At 45.4% G+C, this 24,488-nt stretch overlaps 1 protein-coding gene across 1 annotated transcript in view; it reads right to left on the bottom strand.

Moving 5' to 3' along the window:
* The window catches only part of FNDC3B (fibronectin type III domain containing 3B), a 216,626-nt gene that overhangs the window by 182,944 nt on the left and 9,194 nt on the right, over nucleotides 1–24,488 (bottom strand). The window contains exon 2 of the mRNA XM_080929181.1: nucleotides 12,695–12,770. Coding sequence (XP_080785307.1) covers nucleotides 12,695–12,770 — 76 coding nt within the window. The remainder of the gene's footprint in view (nucleotides 1–12,694; nucleotides 12,771–24,488) is intronic.

Genomic DNA, 24,488 nt, shown 5'->3' on the forward strand with positions numbered 1-24,488 from the left:
TCTGGCTTTCTCCAGCAGCTCAGGGCAGACTGAGTAGCATCCCATCCTGGAAGTTTGCTCCTACTGATGAGCACCCCTCCCTAGGGCCAAACAAATCGCAGACTCTGGTGGCAGCCTTCCCTCCCTCCTCCTCCCTTCCTATGAGAAAGGTGTCTTTCAAGTCTATCTCCTGGGAAACCTGAACCATTAGGCGCTTTCCCCTCCCCGTTTGCCCCTTCTCTGGCTGGCGACGCCCACCTTCCTGGCTCCCTGCTCAGTACACTGAGGTGCTCTGTTCTGCTCAGTGGCAGGAGGCCACGTCAGCAGGAAGCAGCACTGGCTGCCAGGTCACATTCAAGGCTGTCTGGACCAGGGCAGCCCACAGCCTAAGACAGAGGCCGCCTCTGTGGCTTTTCTCCAGCCTAGAGGAAGGCGGCCTCTGAACATTACAGTGACAAGAGCTTAAGGGAGACACCAAACACCTTGGTTCTGCTCCCCCCCCCCCCCCGCTTCTAAATGCTCCCCAAAAGAGCTGTAGTTACAGTAATCCCCGCCCCCTTTTCTCCCTCAGAGCACTCACTGTACTATTTCCAAATTCCTATTTGGAAAAGACTGCCACAAGCCAAATCAAACTTCAGCGTGGCTTTCTGGCTCCTGAGCCCGACAGAGGAAATTCTACAAACCCAACCAGCCAATCTCGACAGCCCTGATAGGCATGAGTCAGGGTGGAAAACTTGACCTAAGGGGCTGACGCAGAACAGTGGTCAGTACGGGTCCTTTTCTTTCTCTCTTCTGAACTCACACAGTACATACTGTATACAAAGAAGTCATGTCTGATGCCAGGAGACACCTCAGAGGATGGATTCATGACAAGCAACAAGTAAGCCACCCTGTTCACACACGGAATGAAGGACAATCCTGTATTCATGGAGCTGCCTCACTGAAGCCCAAATTAAACCCATCTGTGGCAACCAACAAGAATGAAGTCAATATGTACTAGGCCAGCAAATGCAAAGATGAACAATAGAAGTCTCTGGAAGTTTTAAAACGTAAATGACAGATTTTACAAAAGAGCTAGGTAAAACATAATAGATGCAACCCACAATACTGACAAAATATGTACACACACAAAGGTGGATACATTTATAGACATTAAAAAAATAAGCCTCCTGAGGCTGGGACGACTTGGTGACGCTGACTTTCTGTGCAAGCATGAGGACCTGAGCTCAGATTCCTAGCGCTCACATAAAAGGTTGGGCTGAGCAACACTTGTCTAACTCCGAGCAGGATATGGGGACACAGGCAGGAACATATTCCTTGGGCTTTCTAGTTTATTTAGTGAGACTCGACCTCAAGAAACTAGGTGCAAAGCAAGAATGGAAGACAATATGGGCACTGGGTGTCACAGAATATGAACTTCTAGCACGTGTTCAAAAGTGATGATTCTTAAACAAACCAGGCGTGTTTCTGCAACTGAGACGTAAAAACAATCCAAAAGAATTCCGATTTTTTTCAACAAACACAAACATATAAAGTGATTATGCAAATACCAAATTAGAAAAGACACCACACATCAGTTTGTGGTTTTGAAGTCTAATCAAATCTAGATGAGAAATTGAAAACCAATTTAGTTTCTTTTCTTGATGCCAAGGAATATCTTTCTCTCCGTTTAACATCTTTCGGGGAAGGGAAGCTTATTATACACAGTGACTAGTCAATTCGATAGATGATGTGTTTTCACTGACAGTTTTTAATTGAAGTGTTTTGAAGTCAGTGGCATAGTGAATTTGCTGAAACAATCATAAGAAAACCAAACAAGAAAGGCCCCATAGTCTGTCCCAGTCCCTGGCGTAGGCCCAGACAGCAAAGGCATCAGCTCAGGACAAGGGGGGACAACATGGGGACACAAGCTCCTCACCTGAGCACCTAGGACAGAGTCTTTTTTTAAAAAGGTTTTAATCAATGAGAGATAATTGAATTCCATCTTTATTAAAGATATCAAAATGAAATCCACTAATTTTTTGAGGTACAATTTAAACTCAATGCTCATGACAACATTATCTTTAAAAATACATGGCTCGGGGCATACGGCATCTGCTGGGCAAGGAGAAAGAGCAGGATTTAGATCCCATAATCCACATAAATACCAGGTGGGCTTCATCACCAAGTACATACACCACACACATAAAGAGAGGAAAACAAGAAAATGAAAAGAAAATAAAGATAAGTTTAAAATATAATGTATAAATATACTAGGTACAAACTACATGTAATTTCTCAGACAGTGGGCCTCAAGCATTGGGTACTTAGTCTTGTATTGTCTTTTGTATTTGAGAGAGGGAGGGAAGAGAGAGGGAAGAGAGGGAGACAGAGACAGAGACAGAGAGAGAGGGAGAAAGAATGGAGAGAGAATATGTGTGTGTGTATATGTGGATGCCAAAGGTCACCATCAGGTGTGAGTTTTCACGAGCTGTCTTCATTATTTTGGGGACAGTTTCTCACTGTCCAGGAATTCTCCTACTAGGCTAGAATGGCTGGCTGGCTGGCCAGTGAGATCCACCTATATCTGCCTCCCCAGGTTCTGTCCACAGCCTACTAAACTATCCACCACACCCACATTTTTAACTATGGGTGATCAAACCTGCAGTTGGAATGGATGTAACCAGCATAAAGTAGTGACGCCCTAAATCTGTAAGCTAACTAAAAAATAAACAGTAAAGATAAATTCTGGGTTGCTTTATTTTTGTTATTAGTCTGGGTTAAATACATTAATAAAATTTCAGAGAAAATCACATATTACTGAAATTGGGAGTCTCAAGCAATAATTGAATATTTCAAATAGAAAAACCCCATCTGAGCTCTTGAAATATGTCCACATTAGGATTTATTCAGACTGTAAGATTCTTGTAAAAATAAGAATTTTTAAAGTATGAATAGAAAGATAAATGGGTGACGGGCAAAATATGGGAAATCAATGGACTGCCCACCTCCCTGTGCTGTGGGAAGTGTCCAGGGAAGAACAGAAGCCAGCCCTGCACCCAGAGACCCTACTGCTCTTCTTGGGAAGCTACAAGTTTCTGTTGGGTTTTCTTATTTAAAAGGAAAGAGAAAAGAATCACAACCCTAATCAACTGACTTTTGTTGCATGAGTCCAAGTCTAATGAGCTTTGATGTCAATCTGACCTTAAAAAAGCTGGAAGGTCCATGGTATCAAGGAGGCAGAGGAAATGGCTCAGCCGGAAAGCCAACCAGCCAGCCCGTTCCCCTCCTTGATACCATTTCCAGCATTGCTTTTCAGCACTGGCTCAAATTCTAAAGACTCTAATTTTCCTCAAAGTCTGTCCTCTGGTTAATTACTTGCCTTCTGACTGCTCTGGGGAGCGTCGAGAAGCAGGTAGAATGTTCCTGTTGTTCTTGAGTTTTGTCTGAGCTGCAGGCTGGCCTTTTCCTACACACACACACACACACACACACACACACACACACACACACACACACACACACCCTGCATCCCCCACCCCTTCACTCACCTGTCTCTGGGAACACTACCTGGAGGTTGAACTACTGTAGATATCTGCTCTGGGAATAAAACAATTGGAGCCTGAAACAGGTCTTTAAAAGCAGGCTCAACGTTCTAAATTCCTACAAAGGCTCTCTGTCTACAGCCTGGGATCCCTGTTACCATGGAGCCCCCTCTCTCCCATCGATGTGACCCTCACAGACTGCCCCTCTCCTTCAGCCAGTGCTCTGGGATGCAGGTCCTGTCTCTTCTGAAATCTGACTCACTTCCTTTCCCCTACTTTTATGTTTGGACCCTTTCCTGTTTCTTTACGTGATTTTCTATGTCAGACCTCCTCCTCCTCCTGAGTCTCCCGTCTGGGGGTTTCCTGCATGTGAGCAGCTGACTAAGATGCTCACTGGCTTCTCACAGCTCCCAGAATGTGTCTCACGGCTATATGCATTTCCAACATCCCTGGGACATCTTTTCTACTCCAACCTATTCCCACTAAGTGGGAACTGTGGCAGAAAAGTAAATCCCCAAAGAGTCAACAAAGAACAAACTAAAGAGACAGCACCACCAAGCCTTCCAAACCAGAGTCCTGATTTGACTTCAGGCCACTACAAATGAATAAGACGGGAAAAATTCAGACACGTACAAGAAAGCAATTCTCCAAACCTTAAGAAATCTGGATGTAAGTGTGGTATAGCCATGTGTATGTATCTCTGTGCATGCAAGTGCACAAGCGTGTGTGTGCATGTGTAGGCCAGAGATCCACACTGAATTTTCTCATTAGTTCTTCACTGTATCTTAAGATTTACTCTTATTCTTATTTAGAGGGGGAGGTCCCCATAAAGGCAAGAAGAGGGTATGTGATCTCCTATAGCTGAACTTACAGGTGTGTGAGCATCCCAACAACAGTTCTAGGAACTTAACTCTAATCCTCTATAAAAAAAAAAATAAAAATAATAAAAAAGCACACACTCTCGACTGCTGAGCCATCTCTCTGGTCCCTACCTTATTTTGGAGACTCTATCTCTCATGACCTGAGGCTTGCCCATCCATTAACCTTGGCTGCCCAATGAGGTCCAAGGAACCTCCGATGCTGGCCTCTCACTGCTGGGCTTATAACCATATGCATGCGCCAGTAAGCCTGGCTTCTGCATTTCAAACTGTACAAGCCTGGCTTCTGTATTGCTAAGTGTATATATAGGAGGGAAGTATTTTATATTTAAGAAAATTAAAGAAAAACTAAGACACTACAAGCTGTTAGTCAATGTGAGAGGCAGCTGGGCAACACGAGCCTGTTTGCTCTTTTGAGTTGCCTGACATGGAAGATCTGCAACATTTAAAGAACTGCCTTCAAGGGTGACATTTTCATCTGTGATTAACAAGTATGAAAAGCAAGGGGTTCGGAAGGTGCATTCCTGTTGGATAATTTCTAAGAATATTATTTTGAAGTGTTGGGATTAAAACTGTTAAAATGTTTATTAAAGATTACGGTAATGCCGGTGTGTCTTCTGTAGTGATAGAGGACGAGAGGTAATAAAGGGGAAAGGCTTGTTCAGCATCTGCCTGTGACCTGGAAGTTCTCCTCTGGTGGCCGCACTATGACTGGGAAGCTGTTCTTTTCTTTCTTATGCATGCACACTTGTGATCTGTGCACAGATATGTGCCATGTGACTTGAGGAAGTCAGAGGCTGACATCGGGCCTTTACTCTGTCACTCTTCACCGAAAGTTTTATAGAGACAGTGTCTCCCACTGAGCCAGGCAGCAAGCTCCAAGGAGCAGCTGTCTCCATGAGCAGGGAACTGGGATAACAGGTGTGCACCACCATGCCTAGCATTTATGTGGCTGCTGGGAGTCTACGCATCAGTACTCTTGTTTGTGCAGCAAGCACTACCCACTGAGCAATCCCCCCCAGTCACTCAGAAGTTCTCAGTGCTTTCTGAGCAGCATCTCCTTTAGTCATAGGGCAGTCCTCAGGATAGACAATGACCTAGTTCTAAAGGATGAAAACAGGTGAGTGTGAACTCATGCACTGTACGGCCTATAACTGAGATTGGTTTTCTTTTAATATTTCCTTTTATTTTTAACTACATGCACATGTATGTGCACACATGCACACACGTAGATGCACACATGAGATGAGAATGTCAGATTTCCAAAAGCTGCGGTTACAAATTGTGGGCCACCTGACATGGGTGCTGGAGAAACAGCAAGGTCCCTTAACTGATGAGCCATCTCTCCCGGCCCTCATGCAAAGGTCTCTGGAGAAAGAACATCTTATGTCTGTATGGGTGTGGCACCACCCAACAGTAAATCTGATGGCCCTATGGCTTAGGTAAGAACTAGGAGATCAGACAACCAGGAGGAGGAGGACTTTTGATCGTGCCAGGGATGGGCAGATTCACCTGGGGGAAAGTGATGAGACAAGCACGTGGATGCGCTAAAAGCCTGTGTGGAGATGCCTGCCCAGGCTTTGTGTGAGACTGAACAGCTATGTCAAAAAAAAAAAAAAAAAAAAAAAGGAACACCCAAGGCTTGGGCTGTAAGGAGACTTGACTTCCTTTATGTGGACAACAGTGAATTCTTTATGCTCCAAGCAAGCCTGTAGCTGTGCTCCGTGCCACTCCCAAGACGTTCAGGCTGAAATGGTGCGACAGGTAGCATCATTAGCAAGCCTATTGTAAGTAAGCGGTGGAGGCTGGAACTTCAACTGATTTCCACAGTAGGGTAGCAAGTCCCTCCCAAAAGTAAACCATACAGCTACTTTAAGAATATGATTAACAGAGTTTACCTGAGTAGATGACAATGGTGACAATGATGACGATGACAATGATGATATTTCAATAATCATGACACTGATAATAGCATCTACAAGGAATTCTCTCACGATCCTATCCAAACGTTCCAGTCACTGGCCCCAAGCTAAAACAATACATACTGAGTGTCTCTGCTGAGCATCTGCTGGGGAAGGTATCAGGCCCTGACAGAGACACTCAGCCCCCATGTGACTACGGCAATGTACACAACTAGGCCTCTACTGCCTCCTAGTCTGTACACTGGACTGGAGGTTCTGCACCTCAGTGTCCAGCAGCCATGTGGAAAGGCCTTGCTAGCAAATCCTCAGCCACAAGGCCGTAAGCAGCAAACTGTGCAGCGGTGCTCAGTCAAGTCAGCACATGCGGACAGGTGTGACACAGTCCACATATGGAGCAAAGGCCACATCGAGGATAAAACAAAGCTATGGAGTGTCCCAGGGATATGGTATACTTCAACACTTATGCCCTTATTCTCTGTTTCATGAGAACATACAAATCTAAGAATGGAGAAGTCTTCAAAAGAAACTAGGAAAGCAAACACACACAAGCAAAGTCATTTGTTGGGAAGCTACCATTTAAGTCCCATGAGCTGGGAAGGTACGGTTGAGTGGTGTTTACCTAGCTCACATGAGGCATGTGTCTGAGACCCAGAATACTCCAGATTCTCCTAAAAGCTCAGTTCCTCTTGGCTTGGAGTCTCCCTGATGCAATGAAATTCTCACAACAGCTCTGGGTCATTCAGAAAGATGGCAAGGCATGGTGCTAGTCTGGGCAAAGGAATTCCCATTTCAGTGCCAAGATTTTCACACCACAGAATCACTTTAGCTGATTAGAACCTCTTACAAAGTCGAAAAGCAGTTTCTTTTGTAGAAAAAAAAACAAGTTCCCCTATCCTAACCCTGGATAGAAAGAATTGTTTCTAATCTGATCGTTCACAAATAATGGAAAACCATCAGACACAGTCAATTCCATGCTCAACACAATGAGATAGGTAAAAAAAAAAAATACAAAGTCAACTCAGACCCCAGGATCTTCACTGTCAAACCACCTAAGGGTGGTTTTCCCCATCCAGAGTTGGTTTCATTTGGGCTCAGGCAAAGTCTGCTTTTGAAGCACTGTGGGGAGGTCTCTTTCCCAGGTTTTCAGTTAGTCAAAGAACAATTATAATGAAGAAGTTGACATTATAACCTCCCTCAACCTGTGAAACCCAGCTATGATGCTGTTCACAGCAAAAGGCAACCTAAGTTCCCTGGGACCTGCCGTGAAGTTGTTTGAAGAGAGATGGCAGCCGCTGTTTTCCTCCGTCCACACCATACCTAGGAAACACGACTGAAAGGACAAAAGCTTCTGGAGAAGCAGGAGGTTTTGCAGGCTGAGCCATGGGCTAGGGGAGGGGACAGTGAGGAAATGGACCGTGAGTCCCTCTCAATGGTGTCATTCACAGAACTGTGGAGTGCAGCGTCCATCAATGACACTGTTCCCACACTCTCTGCTGGAGGAGAATGACGCAGAGCTCGGGAGGGCCGAGGACCAGAGAAAGAAAGTTGCACTCTACAAGGGACTCAAAACTCCAGTGCCTCTGTATAGCTCTATATTACTTCCCGTGTTTCCGTCCACGGCTGCTGACGTTTCAAGGTCTTGAGCCACTTAACACAAGTCAGCAGAATAATGCCATTGTGAAGACACTGAAACTATTCTGGACAAAGTCATTAGCAATGAAGTGCCTTGAGGTGGTGTATTTATTGAAATAATAACGCTTTCTAAGCAACTTAATCTGGTTTTGCTCAGACTGTCACGATAGTCGCCTTTTTTTTTTTTTTTCAGACCTTAAAACATGAACATTTTTCATCATGAGCAGAGAGTCATTATGATAGCCTGTCAAAATTTAAAGATGTTTTCGCTGGGAATGTTGGGTAATGGTAGAGTGCTTATGTAAAGCACTAGGTATGAGGGGCGAGGGAGGAGGGGAGGGAGCAGGAGAGAGGAGAATGAATGTGCACAGGAGCAAGTCAGGAAGAGGAAGAAGTGACCAAGTGTTTCTCTACAGCAACCAAATGGCTTTGAGGATCCGTACGTATGACTTAACATCCTGGGGAGATTTCCGAGAGCGTGGAAAGCATGTTAACTCAACGCAACTAAACTCTCACTAAGATGGTAAAATTTAAAAGAATCACACTCGGCATAACACAAACTGGCCAGAGTCCTCTCAGCCGGCACACGGCGCTGTAGCAGGTGGGAGAGGGCTGCTTCCTGTCCCTGCTGACTTCCTAGTCTAAGCTAAGGAAAAGCTTTGCCTTCCAAACCGGCCTATGCCGTGCTCCCTCTACCTGCTCCTCACGAGCCCTGAGCAAAGTCAAGGTGGACGACTGGCAGCGGTCCAGAAGGTTGGCTCGAGGAACAGACAGACCGAAGGCCTTCCAGGAAGCCAAGTGTTTGTTTTGGCAGGAGGATTCTGCAGAGAGCAGAGAAATGGCCCAGATAAAGAGATGGCATGTGTGGACAGGAAGGAAAGCTACCCTGCAGTGCATTGGCTCAGACAGGGACATGAAAATAATGAGATCCATACTGCCCTCCATTAATTCCTGCCTGGAAGCAAAGGGCAGGATTCCCATTGATTACTAAGACCCTGTCCCCTGACAGCTTTTATACAATTCTGTCTGGTACAGTATGGTCTCCAAGTGACAGAATGCTGTGCCCTTTGGTGGCCCCCTCCAACACTTATGATTCATATTTCATGGAAAATATTGAGAAATATTCCATCAGAAGTAAATCTGCTTTCACAGCGCATTGGATGCTTCCTGTGTTTGTCTTCCTTCGTTATCACCGAGGACATTCCCATAAAAACAAGACCTTTTTCCCCCCAAAGCAACCATATTCTTCAACATGAATCTGCACTGCACTTCCAAGCTGCTGCTTAATGACATCATAGTGAGTTTCCTTTTTCAAGTTATGCCATACTGACGTTCAGAGAAAGTTCTGTGGCAAATCAGTTAAGGTGTAAATAAGAGGGCTGATCTCAGTACGCTTTCAGGAGTTTCCAGAAAGGGTCGGCAAGCCACTCTAACCTTTCCTGGAGAGCGAGAACAGAGTCATACACTCAGTCCCGGAATCCACATTGAAAAACGATGCAGATATTATCCCAAGGCTTGGTGGGAGGAGAATGTAGATCCTGGGCCACTGGAAAGACATCCTCACCTGGGCAAACCCCAGGGAAAGGTAAAAAGACATGCAGAATGAAACCCACGCTTGTCCCCATCACCTTTATCTGCACACACGATCTCACACAGCCTCAAGTATCCACAAGCACCCACATGAATGTGCAAACACAGATTCGTGCAGGCGCGCACACATGCACACACACCCACACTCAAAGGTGAAGGGGAAACTGTCCCCCTTGGCCCCAGTACTCTACCACCCTTCCTTTCCCAAAAATGAGAATGAAGTCCCAACTTGGAAGCTGTGTCTAACAGCTGACCCTGGGAAAAAAGAATTTAAGTTGAAAATCAGTATTCCTGCTTCCCTTTATCTGCTTATCCTGAATCAATAGGTGCATCACAGTTCCACTAGCAAGGTCAGAGTCCCCAGCTCTGCAAAACAGCAGTGCCCATGTGCCTCATCACAGCCCCAGGTCCTCCTGCTCCTAGATAACTCCTGTAACGTGCGTGCATGACAGAAAACCACAGGGTATGGTGATGAAGAAGTTGGGTTATGCAATCCACCTCGCCGGGGGATGAGAAGCAATCTTTGTCTCTCTCAGGCCATGAGATTTCAGAACATGAAGCAATCGTCACAGGCCTCAGCTTCCTCGTGTGTCTGTCACACTCACTGAAGGAGAAGCCGCTCCACACAGCCCAAGAATGGGAGAGACCCTACAGCAGCAGGGATGAAATCATGTCTAGTAGAAGGAAGCCACGACGCCTTGTGCCAGGTTGCCATGGACAGCCAGTCCCACATCCTATAGGACTGTCCTTAGCAGCAGATGGCAGAGCATGGACGGAAGGCTGCTGAGTTTCGTGCTGGGGAGGCGGCCTGAGCAGGCCATAGTTCCTGACCCAGAATGAAGCTTATGGTTGCACCTGCCAGCAACTCGCCTTCCACATTTCCAAGGTCACCCAGCTGCTCTGCCCTCTCCAAATCCCCACCACAGAATGTGGTTCCTGGTCCCTGTCTCTCCCATTCTGTATGGTGCCACTGCAATTAACTGGGCGAGGGTCTGCCATGCCCCCAGATGAAGAAAACTGGAAGATCTAGGACCCCAGAAAAGAACACAGACTAGGAGGGCTGGGGCAGCCAGAGATGCTCAGACTTCATCCCTCTGCTTTAGTCGGAGGCAAGTTGACATCACTGGGAGGGTGTTAGTATCATTTATCGCCAAGAACCACCGTGAATGAACACAAAGGTCCCTTTGTGAACAGTGATTCACTTGTGACACTGCTGATGGAGTGTAGCAGCCACTGACACGAACTCAGACTCTTTCTGAAAAAAGTCAACTCCATGAAAATGATTGCACATGTGTGTGCACAAACACTGCTCAGACATATTCGTATCCACACACGCAGTCTTGTGACATAAACGACAAGGATCTAGGCTCATCTAGACAGCAGTCTGCTCTCCGAGATGCCGTCTCACCTCAGTTGTGAGGTGGATGGACACGACCTGGGGCTTCATGGGCTCTAATGACACTGTAGCCAGACACTCAACGGCTTTGTTGCTGGAGATAGAATTTCGCTGTAGTCCAGGCTGGCCCTGAATTCTTACTCACTGTGTAGCTGGGGATGAGCTGAGCGGCAGACCTCTCCTGGCTCTACCTCCAGCCTGGGATTCAGAACTGCTTTTCTTTCTGAACTGAAAAGCTCAGCTTCAGGCAACAGAAGCTAATCATCATCTAGATCCTCTAGTGTCGCGTCCGAAAGAGACTGACTTCAAGGTTTCTAAATAAGACTAGATCCATTCACGACAAGAGGCAAGAGGCAAGATTCTATATACTCCACACTACTTCCAAGTCTCTCTCTTTCTTGACCTGGAGTTTCACACTACTTTTCACCAAGTCTCTCTCTTCCCTGACCTGGAGTTTCACGCTACTTTTCACCACTGAAGACTTAAGTGTGTAATACTAAAAATAATTCCAACAGCAATAGCTAGAGAAATAGTCAGCAAAAACAAAAAATCATTTATAAAAATATTCAATTATTCCAGTCTAACTCCAATTAAAATTCATTAGGCTTAAATCTTTAACATATGCTCATTTTTTTAAGTTGTAAATATTATTCTTACAGATCCAAGGAAGTCATGAATGGCAGAGCAGTCTGATGCTTTTTCAACCATGAAACAGAAAAGGCCACAGTTTGGACAAAGCCCATTACAGCAAAGTGAAACGGACATGCATTTGCTCTCACCTGATATGTATTGATAAACATGTCCAGGTTTTATAAATAAGTCTTCTGACTGGATCCCCGTCTGATCAGTGGCCTAATACTGACCTCCACTAAATCAAGAGTTTACTCTTTGTTTCACAATCCCAATCACTACAAGAAGAGCTATCATGAAGAGGTATGCTATACCTTCCAACGGTGCTCTGTCTGCAGACCAGGCACGTCTGACATCATCATTCCACACCTATATAACTCCCCATGGCCAGGCACTGCTGAGACAGATCTCTCCAGACTGGAAGGATGCCTCTCTGTGCCAGGCAAGAGCCAGGGGATGGACTAGCCGTGGGGCTTTATGAACCCATCTGCAGAGCCTCTCTCACACATGGAGCTTGCTTAGCAACAAGATTCTGTATTCTGTGGATGGTATTAGGGTAAGCCTTTGGGAGATCCTGGGAGGGGCATTTGACACATGGAAAAAGCAAGAAACATTGGGGGCCACAGGGTAAACAGTGGTTAGCAGCTGCCTCCTCTATTCATGACATTGACTCCCCTTCCACAGTGTGGGGAGGGACATACCTCTGACTCCCTCTCACCCTGAAGTTGGTCACTGTAATGAAGCCAGCTGCCACATGAGTCCTCTACGGGGAGAGACCACTTAACAAGGAAGCAAGGGTAGCATCTGCTAGAGGCCTTCCAAAACTAAATGTCACCACCAACCATCTGAGTGTACGGCCCAGCCACTCCTGGTCCACAGAAAATAAGGTGATGGATGTGTTGCCTTAAGCCACCCAACGATGGGCAACTAGCAGGTATCCCATACATAATGCTTCTCAAACTATCAGGTGAAGAGAACCATCATATAAATTTGAGACAATAGGGCAGAAACATAAAGAGAAGATGTACCTGCTTCTAGAAAATCGTATGTAAACACAAGGAAAAAAACTTACTTCCACAACAATGAAGAAGAAAGAACCCCTTTAATCAGAGGGTTTGTTTATCAGAAAACGGAATTCCTTACCTTGGATGCACTGAAGTGTCCCATCCTCGGCTCTGATCGTAAAGGTCTCGCCTGGGTTAACTTGGACAAGAATGACCTGTGAGAACAGAGAGCCCAGTTAAATCGGTGCCCTGGGCGTTCTGCCTGCTTGCCAATCCCAGGTTTTGTACTGGGCAGTTAGCAAATCTTTACCAGCACAAAATTTAGGAGCATGCCTAGTGCGCTATCCCATCTTGTTTACATTATATAACTCTAAAACTCGGTTACACTTTTCCCTCGGAAAACACAGTTTTCTCTTCTCTTGCCTGAGTTTAGAAGCAAATGAGACAAACACACAAAACCTTTCTACACGGAGGACAGTTGCACAGTCCGTGGCCATCTGACTGCTGCTGAAGATGGGATGGGTCAAACAAATGAGAGAGGGCAGATTATAAAATGAAAAGGGTTGGAAAGAACATCTGCGTAACTAACGGCCCAAAATGAGCAAACTCAGCAAAATCCCAACAGAGATTCAAGGCTTTCTTCACACAGACACACGTGTAACACGGAGGAACCTTCCAAAACACAGACACACGTGTAACACGGAGGAACCTTCCGAAACACAGACACACGTGTAACACGGAAGAACCTTCCAAAACACAAGTTGGAAGTCAGCTGTGGTGCAGCTTGCTCCCTTCACAGGCGTCACAGATTAGTTCTAACCAAAGGATAACAAACGGGGAAATCACTGGCTTAAAACTCGCTACGTAACTGTGGATGAGAATCAGCAGCTAGGCCAGCTCCAGTTCTGACTGACACACACAAGATGCTGCTGTTCTTCCATCTTCCTTCTTGCAGGAGGCCTACTCTACCACACTGAAACACCAAGCCGACTGTCCCTTCTTCCTCGAGACCTCTTCTCCACACACAGTACTCCTTCCATCGACAGCATCCACCTTTCGTTCTATAACTTCCAACTGCAAGGAATCAATTACATTAATACTGTCTTCAAGGCCGTTTCCTTCTTTAGGTGAGATGGTAATAGGGTAAGATCTGGCTGGCTAAGCGCAAGCCTGAGGAAACTTTTATTGATGGCAGGAAAACCACCTCACAAGATTCTCTAGCTCAAGAATTAAAATTAAGACTAGAGACTGGAAAGATGGCTCAGTGTTAAGAGAGCTGACTGTTCTTGTGGAAGACACAGGTTCAGTTTCCAACACCCATGTGCTGGTTCACAACCACCTGAAGACCCCAGTTCCAGGGGACCCAACATCCTTTTCTGACCTCTGCAGACACGTGACACAATACTCATGCAGGATCGTACACATAAACATAAATTAAAAAAAAATAAAACCTGTGACGGATCCTCTGAGATGCAATTTAAATATCAATTTTTGTATGTGCTTTGAAACGCAATTCAGATCAAAGTCATGCCATCTGTAATATAAGTCTTCAACTTCCACATATTTTGTTCAAATGGTAATTCACAGCAGGAGATGCTGATGAAGAATGAATCTCTTTTAATTAGGAAACAAGTTAACTGAAAAATCATTGGGATCATTCAGAAGAAAGCAGTCTAAGCCTCATCCCAGAGGCTTTGTGTTATTTTGAAGGATAAATTATTTCAAGACAATTTGCTTTTCTCTACAGTAACAATGCTACTAATCTCACAGGCTTCCCCATCCCAGTTCTCAGTGAGGAGACGGTGGTGTGCCATTTTAAGACCTCAAAAGGAAATCCCTCCAGACCTCTAGAGTGATTAAAGCCTCTCCACCGCTTTCTGCAGCCGGAGGTTTTAGTCATCCTTTAGCACTTTGGTTTCACATAAACATACATCACACAGCTCTATTACACTACACCTCATGGAACAGCACTTTAATAAAGGGAGGAAGTGAGCCTGAGGGAGGCAGGACCACAAAATGTAAGTGACAGGAAGGTAGAGAGAGGAATAGTACCTGGGGAAAGGGATGGGAGAGAAAAGGGATGGAAGGACAGACAGTAAATATGTTAAAGCCACACAGAAATCTAGTACTTTATAAGCTTCCTGTCAGGTGTGGGATATCCCCCTAGAGCTGTTGGTCAGACCCTCCAAAACAATATAAACCACTGCCAAAGTCCTTGCTTGCCCACCAGAACTTAATGGGTCAGAGCCTATTGCTAAAAAAAAAAAAATCACGAATTTTGTCCCAGAACACAGAGAAATAAAGTTGGTACTGACTCCAAAGCTTCCTCGCTGCTGGTGAGCTTTGATAGCACCACAAGAGGCAATCCACGTGAGCTGCTGGAGAAGAAGGTCATCACCAGTCTTACTCGGCCATGAGCCCTATGAGCTACCACAGCGACCAGCATGACAAAACAGTTATTGCCGTGGCTGCAATCCTGGTACAGATGTCACGGGGATAACCAAACACTTTCTCATTCAGAAGTCATTCTCATTCATTTCCTTGCCTGGGACTTTTCATAATACGGCTGGATCGTATTCATGGGGCCACCGTATGGGAGAAGAGAGTACATGAATTTAAGTCATCAGAGACAATCTAGGACAGAGTCCAGCATTCACTTGCTTTTATGTCTGCCCTAATTCCACAAGTATACACTATAATCTCTTCTTAGAGGTTTAAACATAAAGCAGATGGTTTTGAGCCTATCACAGTGATGCTAGAATTTGTCTAAGGACTTAAAAGGTCTAAGGACTTAAAAAATAAAGGTATCATTTTCTTTTGAAAAAACGCAATACATTTATTTTCGAGACTTCTATACATGTATACAATGTGCACATTTGATCACAGTAAGCCCCCCCCAACTGTCCACTTCACACACACGCCCATTAATCCACTGAGTGTATTTTGTGCTGCTCAAATAGTCATGGGTGTGGGACCATCCACCAAACACTGGAGCATGGTCATCCTACCAGACCCACACACCTAAAGAAAACTGACTCTCCACGCCCTAGTGGCCATTGGCTATCACTAGCTCCTCAACTAGAGGGAGGATGTGGTGAGCCTCCTCCTTCTGGGCTGGGAATGGGTACTGGCTTGCTGCTATGCAGGCACCCACATCCAGAACATTGCCAGTTCGCTAACTGCACACAAAAACTTCTCTGGTGAGGTCTGAACACTAATCAAGAAAGATGAAAAAACTTAGAGGGCATTTTGATACTATGTCCACTTAGCAAAATATAGACATAGATTCTCCCCTGGAAGCGTCTCAGGTGAGCATTCTTGGTCAGATTTATAGACCTGTTTCCTGTTGTGGTAAATATTAAAAGTGGTAACCTTTTATCTCCAGCTAGTGTCAGCACTAGCAGGGCCACATGACACTGTGGGGTATCTTTAGCTCAGTGTCTCCACACTGTCCCCAAGTACTCTCAGACCCCAGTTTCCTTTAACTCAGGCAATCTGCTCCACCCACCCCGGCTGCTTTTGACACACTGCTTCTTTACCAACTGAGAACTTCATTCCATTCCCCACAGCCCAGTAAAATCATGACTCAACAATCAATAACTTATCAAACATATTTATATGTTAAAGTCTCAATCCACAATCTATCCACACAATAAGCTTACAACCAGCTGACAAAGATATATAAACTGCCAACCTAGATAAGATAAATTGACCTATAGAAATCCATCCTTAGAAAGTATAAATATCTACCCATGTCTACTCAGAGCCACATAGGATAAAAGGTTACCGCTTTTAATATTTACAAGTTTCCTCCTATGGAGTAAGGCTTACCCCTCTTTGACAACCCCAAATTCATATACTGTCTCCCACACAACTGTGAGCAAGGGCCCTGAAAATACCACCAAGCAGTAATACGGAAAGTCCCGGGCAAGAGACGGCATTTCTGAATTGATGTCACACTCTGCCTACCATGCTGCTTGAAAGGAATCTACAGCAGTTTTCTACAACCATTGATACCAGGACACAATCCAAAAAATGATCAAGAAGCACCTGCCTCTGCTGAAGTCTGTTTGTAAAGCCTGTGTGCAGCCCTCCAAACACCCCTCAGCTTACAAAATTCAGTGTCTAATCCCTTCCCCCTCACTTCTTCAGGAAGAAAGAGGATAGATAAATGGCTTTTAGGCATCGTACCCGAAAACCTCTCTTAGAATGTTCAGTTCATGTAATTTTCACTGCTGGGGAGTTGCTATGGCAACCAGATTGTAATCTACCAGGCTACCTTGGGAAGGAGGCAAGGCTGGCACCCCCTAATAGCAATCACTCTTCTCACAAGAGCAAAAGTCACAGCTGGAACAGACAGCATTGAACTTGCCATTGGATATTTTTAGGAGAAGCCACTTTATTGTACTGAGAGGGACTGACCACTGTGCCGTTGTCACGGTCAACGACAGAGATAAAAATAAAGCTTTGATGCAGCAGTCCAGTGGCTGTCCTAACAACAGGTGACTGAGCCGCCAGCACCAGGCCTCGCATCACAGCCTGGAGAAAGCCTGAGTCACATCCTGGCAGGTGAAGCCTGGAACCTTCTGAACCACGCATGTCAGTTTTCTGCCTCTCCTCTCTCTTCCCATCACTGCCCTCCCGCAACATACCTGCTAAGAGTCCCCTTTAGATGCTATGTCCACTTAGTGAAATACAGGAGTAGATTTACCCCTGGGAAGCCTCTTAGCCTCACTGTTTTCTGTTCCTTCGTTGGCCATTTCCTGCTTTTCAAAGTCAATATTCAACTGTGCAGTCTCTTATCAAAGGGGGAAAAGAAGGATCTTTTTCTTTTATTAGATTTTTTTATTTACATTTCAAACGTTGTCCCCTTTTCCCAGTTTCCCCTTCAGAAACCTCCTATCCCATCTCCCCTCCCCCTGCTTCTATGATGATGCTCCCCCACCAACCCCCTCCTGCCTCCCCACCCTGGCATTCCCCTACACTGGGGCATCAAGCCCTCACAGGGCCAAGGGCCTCTCCTCCCACTGATGCCCAACAAGGCCATCCTCTGCTACATGTGCAGCTGGAGCCACGGGTACTCTTTGGTTGGTGGTTTAGTCCCTGGGAGCTCCGGGGCTCTGGTTGGTTGACATGGTTGTTCTTCCTGTGGGGTTGCAAATCCTTCAGCTGAGAAAAGGAGGATCTTAACCAGATTTCTCTTTTCCAGTGATAGTGACACAGAACCAGGCTGGCGGAGCAGGACGCAGGAATGCTTCGAACCTCAGGCTACATGGCTTCATCAGATCTGCCCCAACTGCAAAGGCCAACTAAGTCAAGAAGTCTGAAATAAGTGTGAGGCAGGCTAGCGAGGTAATGAAAGCAACTCTCCGTCTTTGCTAAATGCCAAAGAAGCAGAAAATAAGACTCGGAAGACAACTGAGCAAAAAGCTAAATGCAGCACCCTAAAAATAAATGCTGCGCCCAAGGGGCAGGCTGGAGGAAGGCCTTGTAGCTCTCCCTAACTGCCCACCTAACTGCTTCTTACTCACAGGAAAGAAACAAGACAGGAGGAAGCTAAGATTAGTCCCAGAGGCAATTCTGGCCTAAATGCAAGCAAGCTCCTGGCCTCCGCCTCAGATGAAGAATACCATCAGAGGGAGGCGTGAGTTTGAGGACAACCCGATCTCACTGGCAAACTCCAGGCTGGCTGGGGCTACACTGTGAGATGCTTTCTCAAAAATCAATTTAGTAAAGAAAAACAAAAACCTTAAGCATACAGATGATGGTAGCTTAGCCAGTAAGGTACTCGCCTTGTAAGCCCAAGCACCTAAGTAGGCTCCTTAGCACTCACGTGTGGAACATTCCAGGTGTGACGTGTGTGCCTGTGAGCCCTCCTCTAGCAAGATGCAAACAAAGCCCTATGCCTGAAGCTCAGCCAGCCACATGAGCGGACTTGCCAAAGGCCTGGCCAATGAGGGAAGCTGCCTCCAAAAAAACAAAACAAGGAAATAAAAGGGTGAGGGAGAGATGGACAGTGCATGGGGAATAACATCAAGGTTTTCTCTAACACACCGCCAGCACTGCGGCCATAACCTAAGCAAATCCCTGCAGAGAACCAGTCCATTAGAGAAGCTTCTCGGGAAGAGCAGAACTAACTGATCAAAGATGAAACACTGCCTCTGCGGCCTCCTGTGAGTTCCATTTGGTACCCAGAAGATCAAGGGCCACAGCAGGAGGAGGGCCTCTGTCACTCTGCAGCTTTCTCCACAGTGTGACCCATGTGGCCCTGAGCAGTGTCAGGAATAAATACTTCTCCCTCTGAGCCCACACGTCTAACTGCCCAGTGGTCACCTTGGGGGAGAAACGATAAAGCCTGGAGACTCCAGAAGGGTTCCCCGTGAAGAAGGCTCTCTGTCGCCTGTTTAGGCATTTTCTTTCCATTTCATTTGACCTTTGGGTGGTACTAAGGATCAAAGCCAGCACCTCAAGTGAACTTGGCACGCACACTACCACTACACCGTACCCCAGCGCCATAAAAGCTCCAAAAGAGTAACCCTCGGCTGCATGGAAAGGACGGCAGCTTCCATTCCTGTGACTGTTTTATGATCACACACTTGTACGTGCATACACACCCATACACACACAGACCTCCCACAGCTATATACATACACATACACACCTGTACTCTCAGATGACCCCACACCTGTGCACTCACATATGCTCCTCTAACCTGTACACATATACAAACCTGTACACATATACACACACGTACACAACTGTACACACAATACTCCTATGCACACATGCCCTCCGAACCTGTACATACACATACTCCTATACACAAACACTTTTACCTGCACACAGCTATATATGCGCGCGCGCGCGCACACACACACACACACACACACACACACACACACACACACCAGCCCCTTTAGATTCTCAACTTCATACCTATCCATACACACCTTTGACATGCTCATTTCTCGGGCACAGAGCACAACAGCCCTCAGGCATAACAGAAACATACACAGTTGTTTTCTGAGTCCAATCTCTTTTCTCCAAAAGGAAAGTGATGTTTGCCAACATTCAAAATTCACCTTTGTGGTAAGACTACTCTCCAGGGCTGGAGAGACGGCTCAGAGGTTAAGAGCACTGGCTGCTCTTCCAGAGGTCCTGAGTTCAATTCCCAGAAAGCACATAGTGGCTCACAGTCATCTGTAACGGGATCTGATGGTCTCTTCTGGCACACAGGTGTACATGCAGACAGAACACTCATATACATAAAATAATTTTTTTTAAATACTCAAGAAAAATATCCCTGGGTAGCAAGTACGTAGACCACAGAGATGTTACAGGAAAGGAGAGCACCCATGACCTTACCCCAGCCTGTCCTCCCTGCCGCCAGATTCCACAGCACAGGTGGCAGTACAAACATTCCCAATGGCCCTTACACTTTTGCCAAAGGATTCCCGCACACTCTGCTATTTCTGTCTTTCTATAAGATCTACCATAAGCAAATACACAGAGACCATAATAAGTACATTAACGAGCTGGAGGAAACAGGGAAGATGGGGTGTTGGAAATTTCCTACAATGTTTTCTGTCGTGGGTACCAACTATATGTGTGTACCACAATACTTCACAGACATAAACACGTACATAAACTGTGTGGTGTGTTGCTTAAGTCTCAATAAAGATATTAATACAGAGTATCTAAAATGAAGAAAAAGCAGCCAGATAGGACCTTCTCCTGGCTTATGGATCCTTTCACTTAACAAAGAGTTGTCCAGGCTGTCCCTGTCCTCTCGTTCATTTCTTTTTCTCTACTAAGTAATATTCCTACCTTTGGCTCATCTATTTATCAGTTGATCCATTGTTGATCTGTTTCTAAAATTCTTGGTTGTTTTACATAATTGTGTTCTGAATAATCATAGTCCAGCTTCTGTGGGCTACTAATGCCTGTTTCTCTTTAATATATACCCAGGAGTGAAACATTCAGATAACAGGATAACTCTAAAATTAACTTTTTGGAAGAGCTCATACAGCAGAACCATCTGGCATTCTGGTTGTCCTCTCAAAGCACACTGAAGATGCAAACAGATCCCTCAAGATGCTTCCAAGCATTTGGCTTCTAAATGCGTACACAACTCATTGATCGGTTTACCCACCATACAGTGCTGAAAGACCTAAACAGTTAACACACACGGATACCCTGGATCAAAACACCTATACAAATGGATACTTGGGACCATTACAAAGTCTAAGGAAATTGTCTTCTTGAATAGTAGCAAGACAAAAAGACTGAAAGTTACCTTCAAAACTGGAAAGCTTAGGGCAAACAGCCAGGTGTGCGGCCAAGTTCAACACTTGCTTGGAATGTGGGTGCAGGATCAGGTCTAAGCTAGCCTTGACAACAAAGTGAGTTCGAGGGTAGGCTTGGCTATATAAGACCCTGTCTGTGAAAGGAAAATAACAAACCAAAGCTAGCATGCTGGGGATGAAGATATACTGTGTAGCAGGAACAATTCACCCAACAGGGTCACTCCTGTCGACGTGCGAGTGGGGCTTAGATATAATGCTGTCCAGTTTTCCTTTTGGGCTGCAGTGCAGGGGCCTCCTCACTAAGGGACAGATAGAAAGCCAGACAGGGTACACTCCTAGTCTCGGAAGCACAAGGACCTTCTGGCACAAAAATGCAACAGCTACATCACGGATCCTTCCGATTCTTCCCTCTCTCTGCACTAAGTCCAAATTCAGGACAGACACTGGGCTCTGCAGAATGCAAAGGAAAACTGTGACAAAGATTTTCCAGCCTCCCGGCCCCTCCTCTCCACGAGCCCTCAGTGCACACAAGCACATAGCTGATTCTCTGCACATCTAATTTGGGGCCAGCTGATGTACCATGACATCAGTGCAGCAAAGTGAGCCAAGTCTAAACTCCATCTGGGACAAATAATGTCCAGGCCCACTGGGACTTCTCTTGTTTATATACACTGACTAAAGATGTCTTGGTGGTAAATGAACCAACTCTCGGGATTTATTTCCCAAGGTCTCCAGAACAATATTCTGCACCCTGAAGCAACTCCCTGCTTAGAGTTCTTTCCAAGTCTCTGCGTAAGTGATTTTTAACAGAACACATGATTTTGGAACATGTAATTAACATCTTGAGGAGAGTCTAAGTCCCAGCAGCCCTTTCTTGATCTAAAACAAAGAGAATGAGGAACTCACTAGCAAGTGGGTGTGGTGAGGGTAACACAGTTCAACCAAACCCCACGTGACACTGAATCCTACCTCCGTCAAGACATGTGACCTTGTCAGGACCAGGGAAGAAAGCTTTTAAGATACAATGAGTGTCTGAGAGGCTACATCCTTCCTTTTGAAGACTAAAACCCAGTTTGTGTTTTCACCCTGGCATTACATAAGAGGAATTATTACAAATTCAGAAAGAAAAACAAATCACCTAATAATTTCAAAGTGTTTTTTCTTTTTTTGGGGGGGCGGGGGGACGTTGGTCAGAAGATAGGGTTCTCTGTATAGCCCTGGCTGTTCTGGAACTCTGTATACCAGGGTGGCTTTGAACTCAGATATCTTCCTGCCTCTATCTCCTGAGTGTTAAGATTAAAGGTATGAGCCACCACCAAAAACCCGGCTAGTTCCATGTCTTACACAAAGGTTTCTTGAGTCTCTAAACCTGCCTCTACAATGATTCGCCTGGTCAATGGAAACAAAGGGTGGGTTTGGAAGGAAGCAGAGATAAGAGGCCCTCTCCTACTCACCCATCGCCACAAGGAAGATTTCCAGCTGCCCCTCTCTGCCCACCAGTACTGTCACAGTACTGACCCAAAGGGGAACTGCTGAGCATCTCAGGGAAAGAATCCTTCCTGATAAAACCCCTGGGACCTTTCAGAGACCTGGGATCTGAAAAGCCTTGACTCCCACCTCATTTCCAAAGGAAAATCAAACCTCCAGACAGCCCCACTGTAGCTCGAACCCCACATCTCTGAACCAGTCACTTGTCAGAATGTGAAAATAATATAGGGATCATAGCTAGAGGAAGTTGTGTGTGTGTGTGTGTGTGTGTCTGTGTGTGTGTGTGTTGGGTAAGAAAGAGAACTCTCTTTTGCACATACAGACTTGTGAAGACTAGCGGGTGGTATTAGGTACCTTCCTCCATTGCTCTCTTTCTTATTTTTTGAGATAGAGTCCCCCCCTGACCCCAGAGCTCACCAACTGGTTAGCCCAGTGAGCTAATGGGGTCCACAGCTGCTCTTGTCTTCAACTCCCTGACCCAAATATTAGAACTACAGATGTGACAATGCCTAGCTTTTACAAGGATAGTGGAGATACAAACTCAGGTCCTCCTGCTTAAGTGACACACCAGGTACTTTACTCACTTAGCCATCTCCCCAAAGCCAAGATGAACAGTACTGTTTGTAAACTGTGTAATGTACTACTGTGTAATGCACTACCATGTAAAACCCAACCTAACTGCCTACCTGCACGCTACAGATGAGAAAGGCTCAAGCTAGACATATCTACCTTCTTGAAGTTTCTAGAAGAGGACCTGAGTGAGATCAAGTCCCAACTGTGTGACTTGCCAGCTGCAAGCCCTTAACCTTTCTCACCTTGGGCTTAGCCTAGAGATACACAGGGTTTTGCCTTACATGCTAGGTGACCACTAAATGATGAATTAAGGAAGCAATTAGCACAGACCCTGCCACCTCAGAAGCCCTTAACTATGACCATCCCTTCCCTTACTTCAGAAGAAGCAAAGAAATCAAACATTGAACTAAAATCCACTCTTCTCAACAGTTCAACTACTGTCCGTAAGCAGCCACTCAACTAAATACTGTTGAGCCTACAAGTTTTCCAGCAAGATTACAAATCACACTTGAACTTGAAGGAAGCTAGGGGTCTGATCAAGCACATCTGACCTTTACTCTGTTTATTGCATTGTTAAAGCAACAGAATATGTTCAAGAGGCAAATTCAGACTGTTTATCTGTAGGTTGATGTCTATATGCAAGTGAGGGCTGGCACTAGTTAGGTCAAGGTGATACATGATTGGACAGTAGGGAGTGGGGCTGAGGCTGGGACTAAGTTTTGGTAAGGCGGAAGAAAAGGAGAAAACAGGAGATTCAAGATGGGGACAGCAGAGAAGGATGGTTCAGATCAAGGTGAACTAGATTTTATCTTGTCTAAGTGGGCAGCTTACATCTTTACTAACTGGCAGTGAATTTATTGTTTGGATAGATTATGGATTGAGAATTTAACACATAAATCTGTTTGATAAGTTATTGATTGTTGAGTCATGTTTTACCCGGCTGTGGAGGACAGTATGCAAAAGCAATGGCTGAGTGGCAGCTGGGGTGTGGGGATCCAGCTCTGTTGCCTGAGAAAAGTGAAAACCCTGGGGGGGGGTGTGGAATGAGGTGTGTGGGTGCCAGGCTCAGTAACTAACAGAACCATTTTTTAATATTTACAGCAACATTTATCCTACATGCCCCTGAGGTGACAGAGAAACCAACCCAGAACCAGCCACCGTCCCTTTCTCCAGAAGGCCCTCATGTCTGGTGAGATGTTGTCTTTAAGTCATGTTCACTGAAGAGCTGAAGTAGCCTGGGGCAGAAGAGCAGTTATTGTAAGGTAGTTCAAAGGGCCCAACAACAGCAACCCACTTTATAAATATGAGCAAGTCTAAGAAGAAATAGGATAGGGAGACCCACTATTGGTAGGATGTACCCTCTATGATCCAAGTCTACACTCTACCAATATCCTAGGTCTTTAAAAAATGCTATAGCTTATATAAAGTTTATAAAAATTTAATTATGTCTACCTAATAGATACAATTTGCAGGCAGGATCTAGGAAAAAGTATAGTCTGGTTCCTTTCACTCTCTCCTTTCCCTCTAGTAGAAAGGATGGTAAAGCTACAATTAGGCAGTAAGGAG

Source organism: Micromys minutus, assembly GCF_963924665.1.
Source record: "Micromys minutus genome assembly, chromosome: 15".
Taxonomy (NCBI): domain Eukaryota; kingdom Metazoa; phylum Chordata; class Mammalia; order Rodentia; family Muridae; genus Micromys; species Micromys minutus.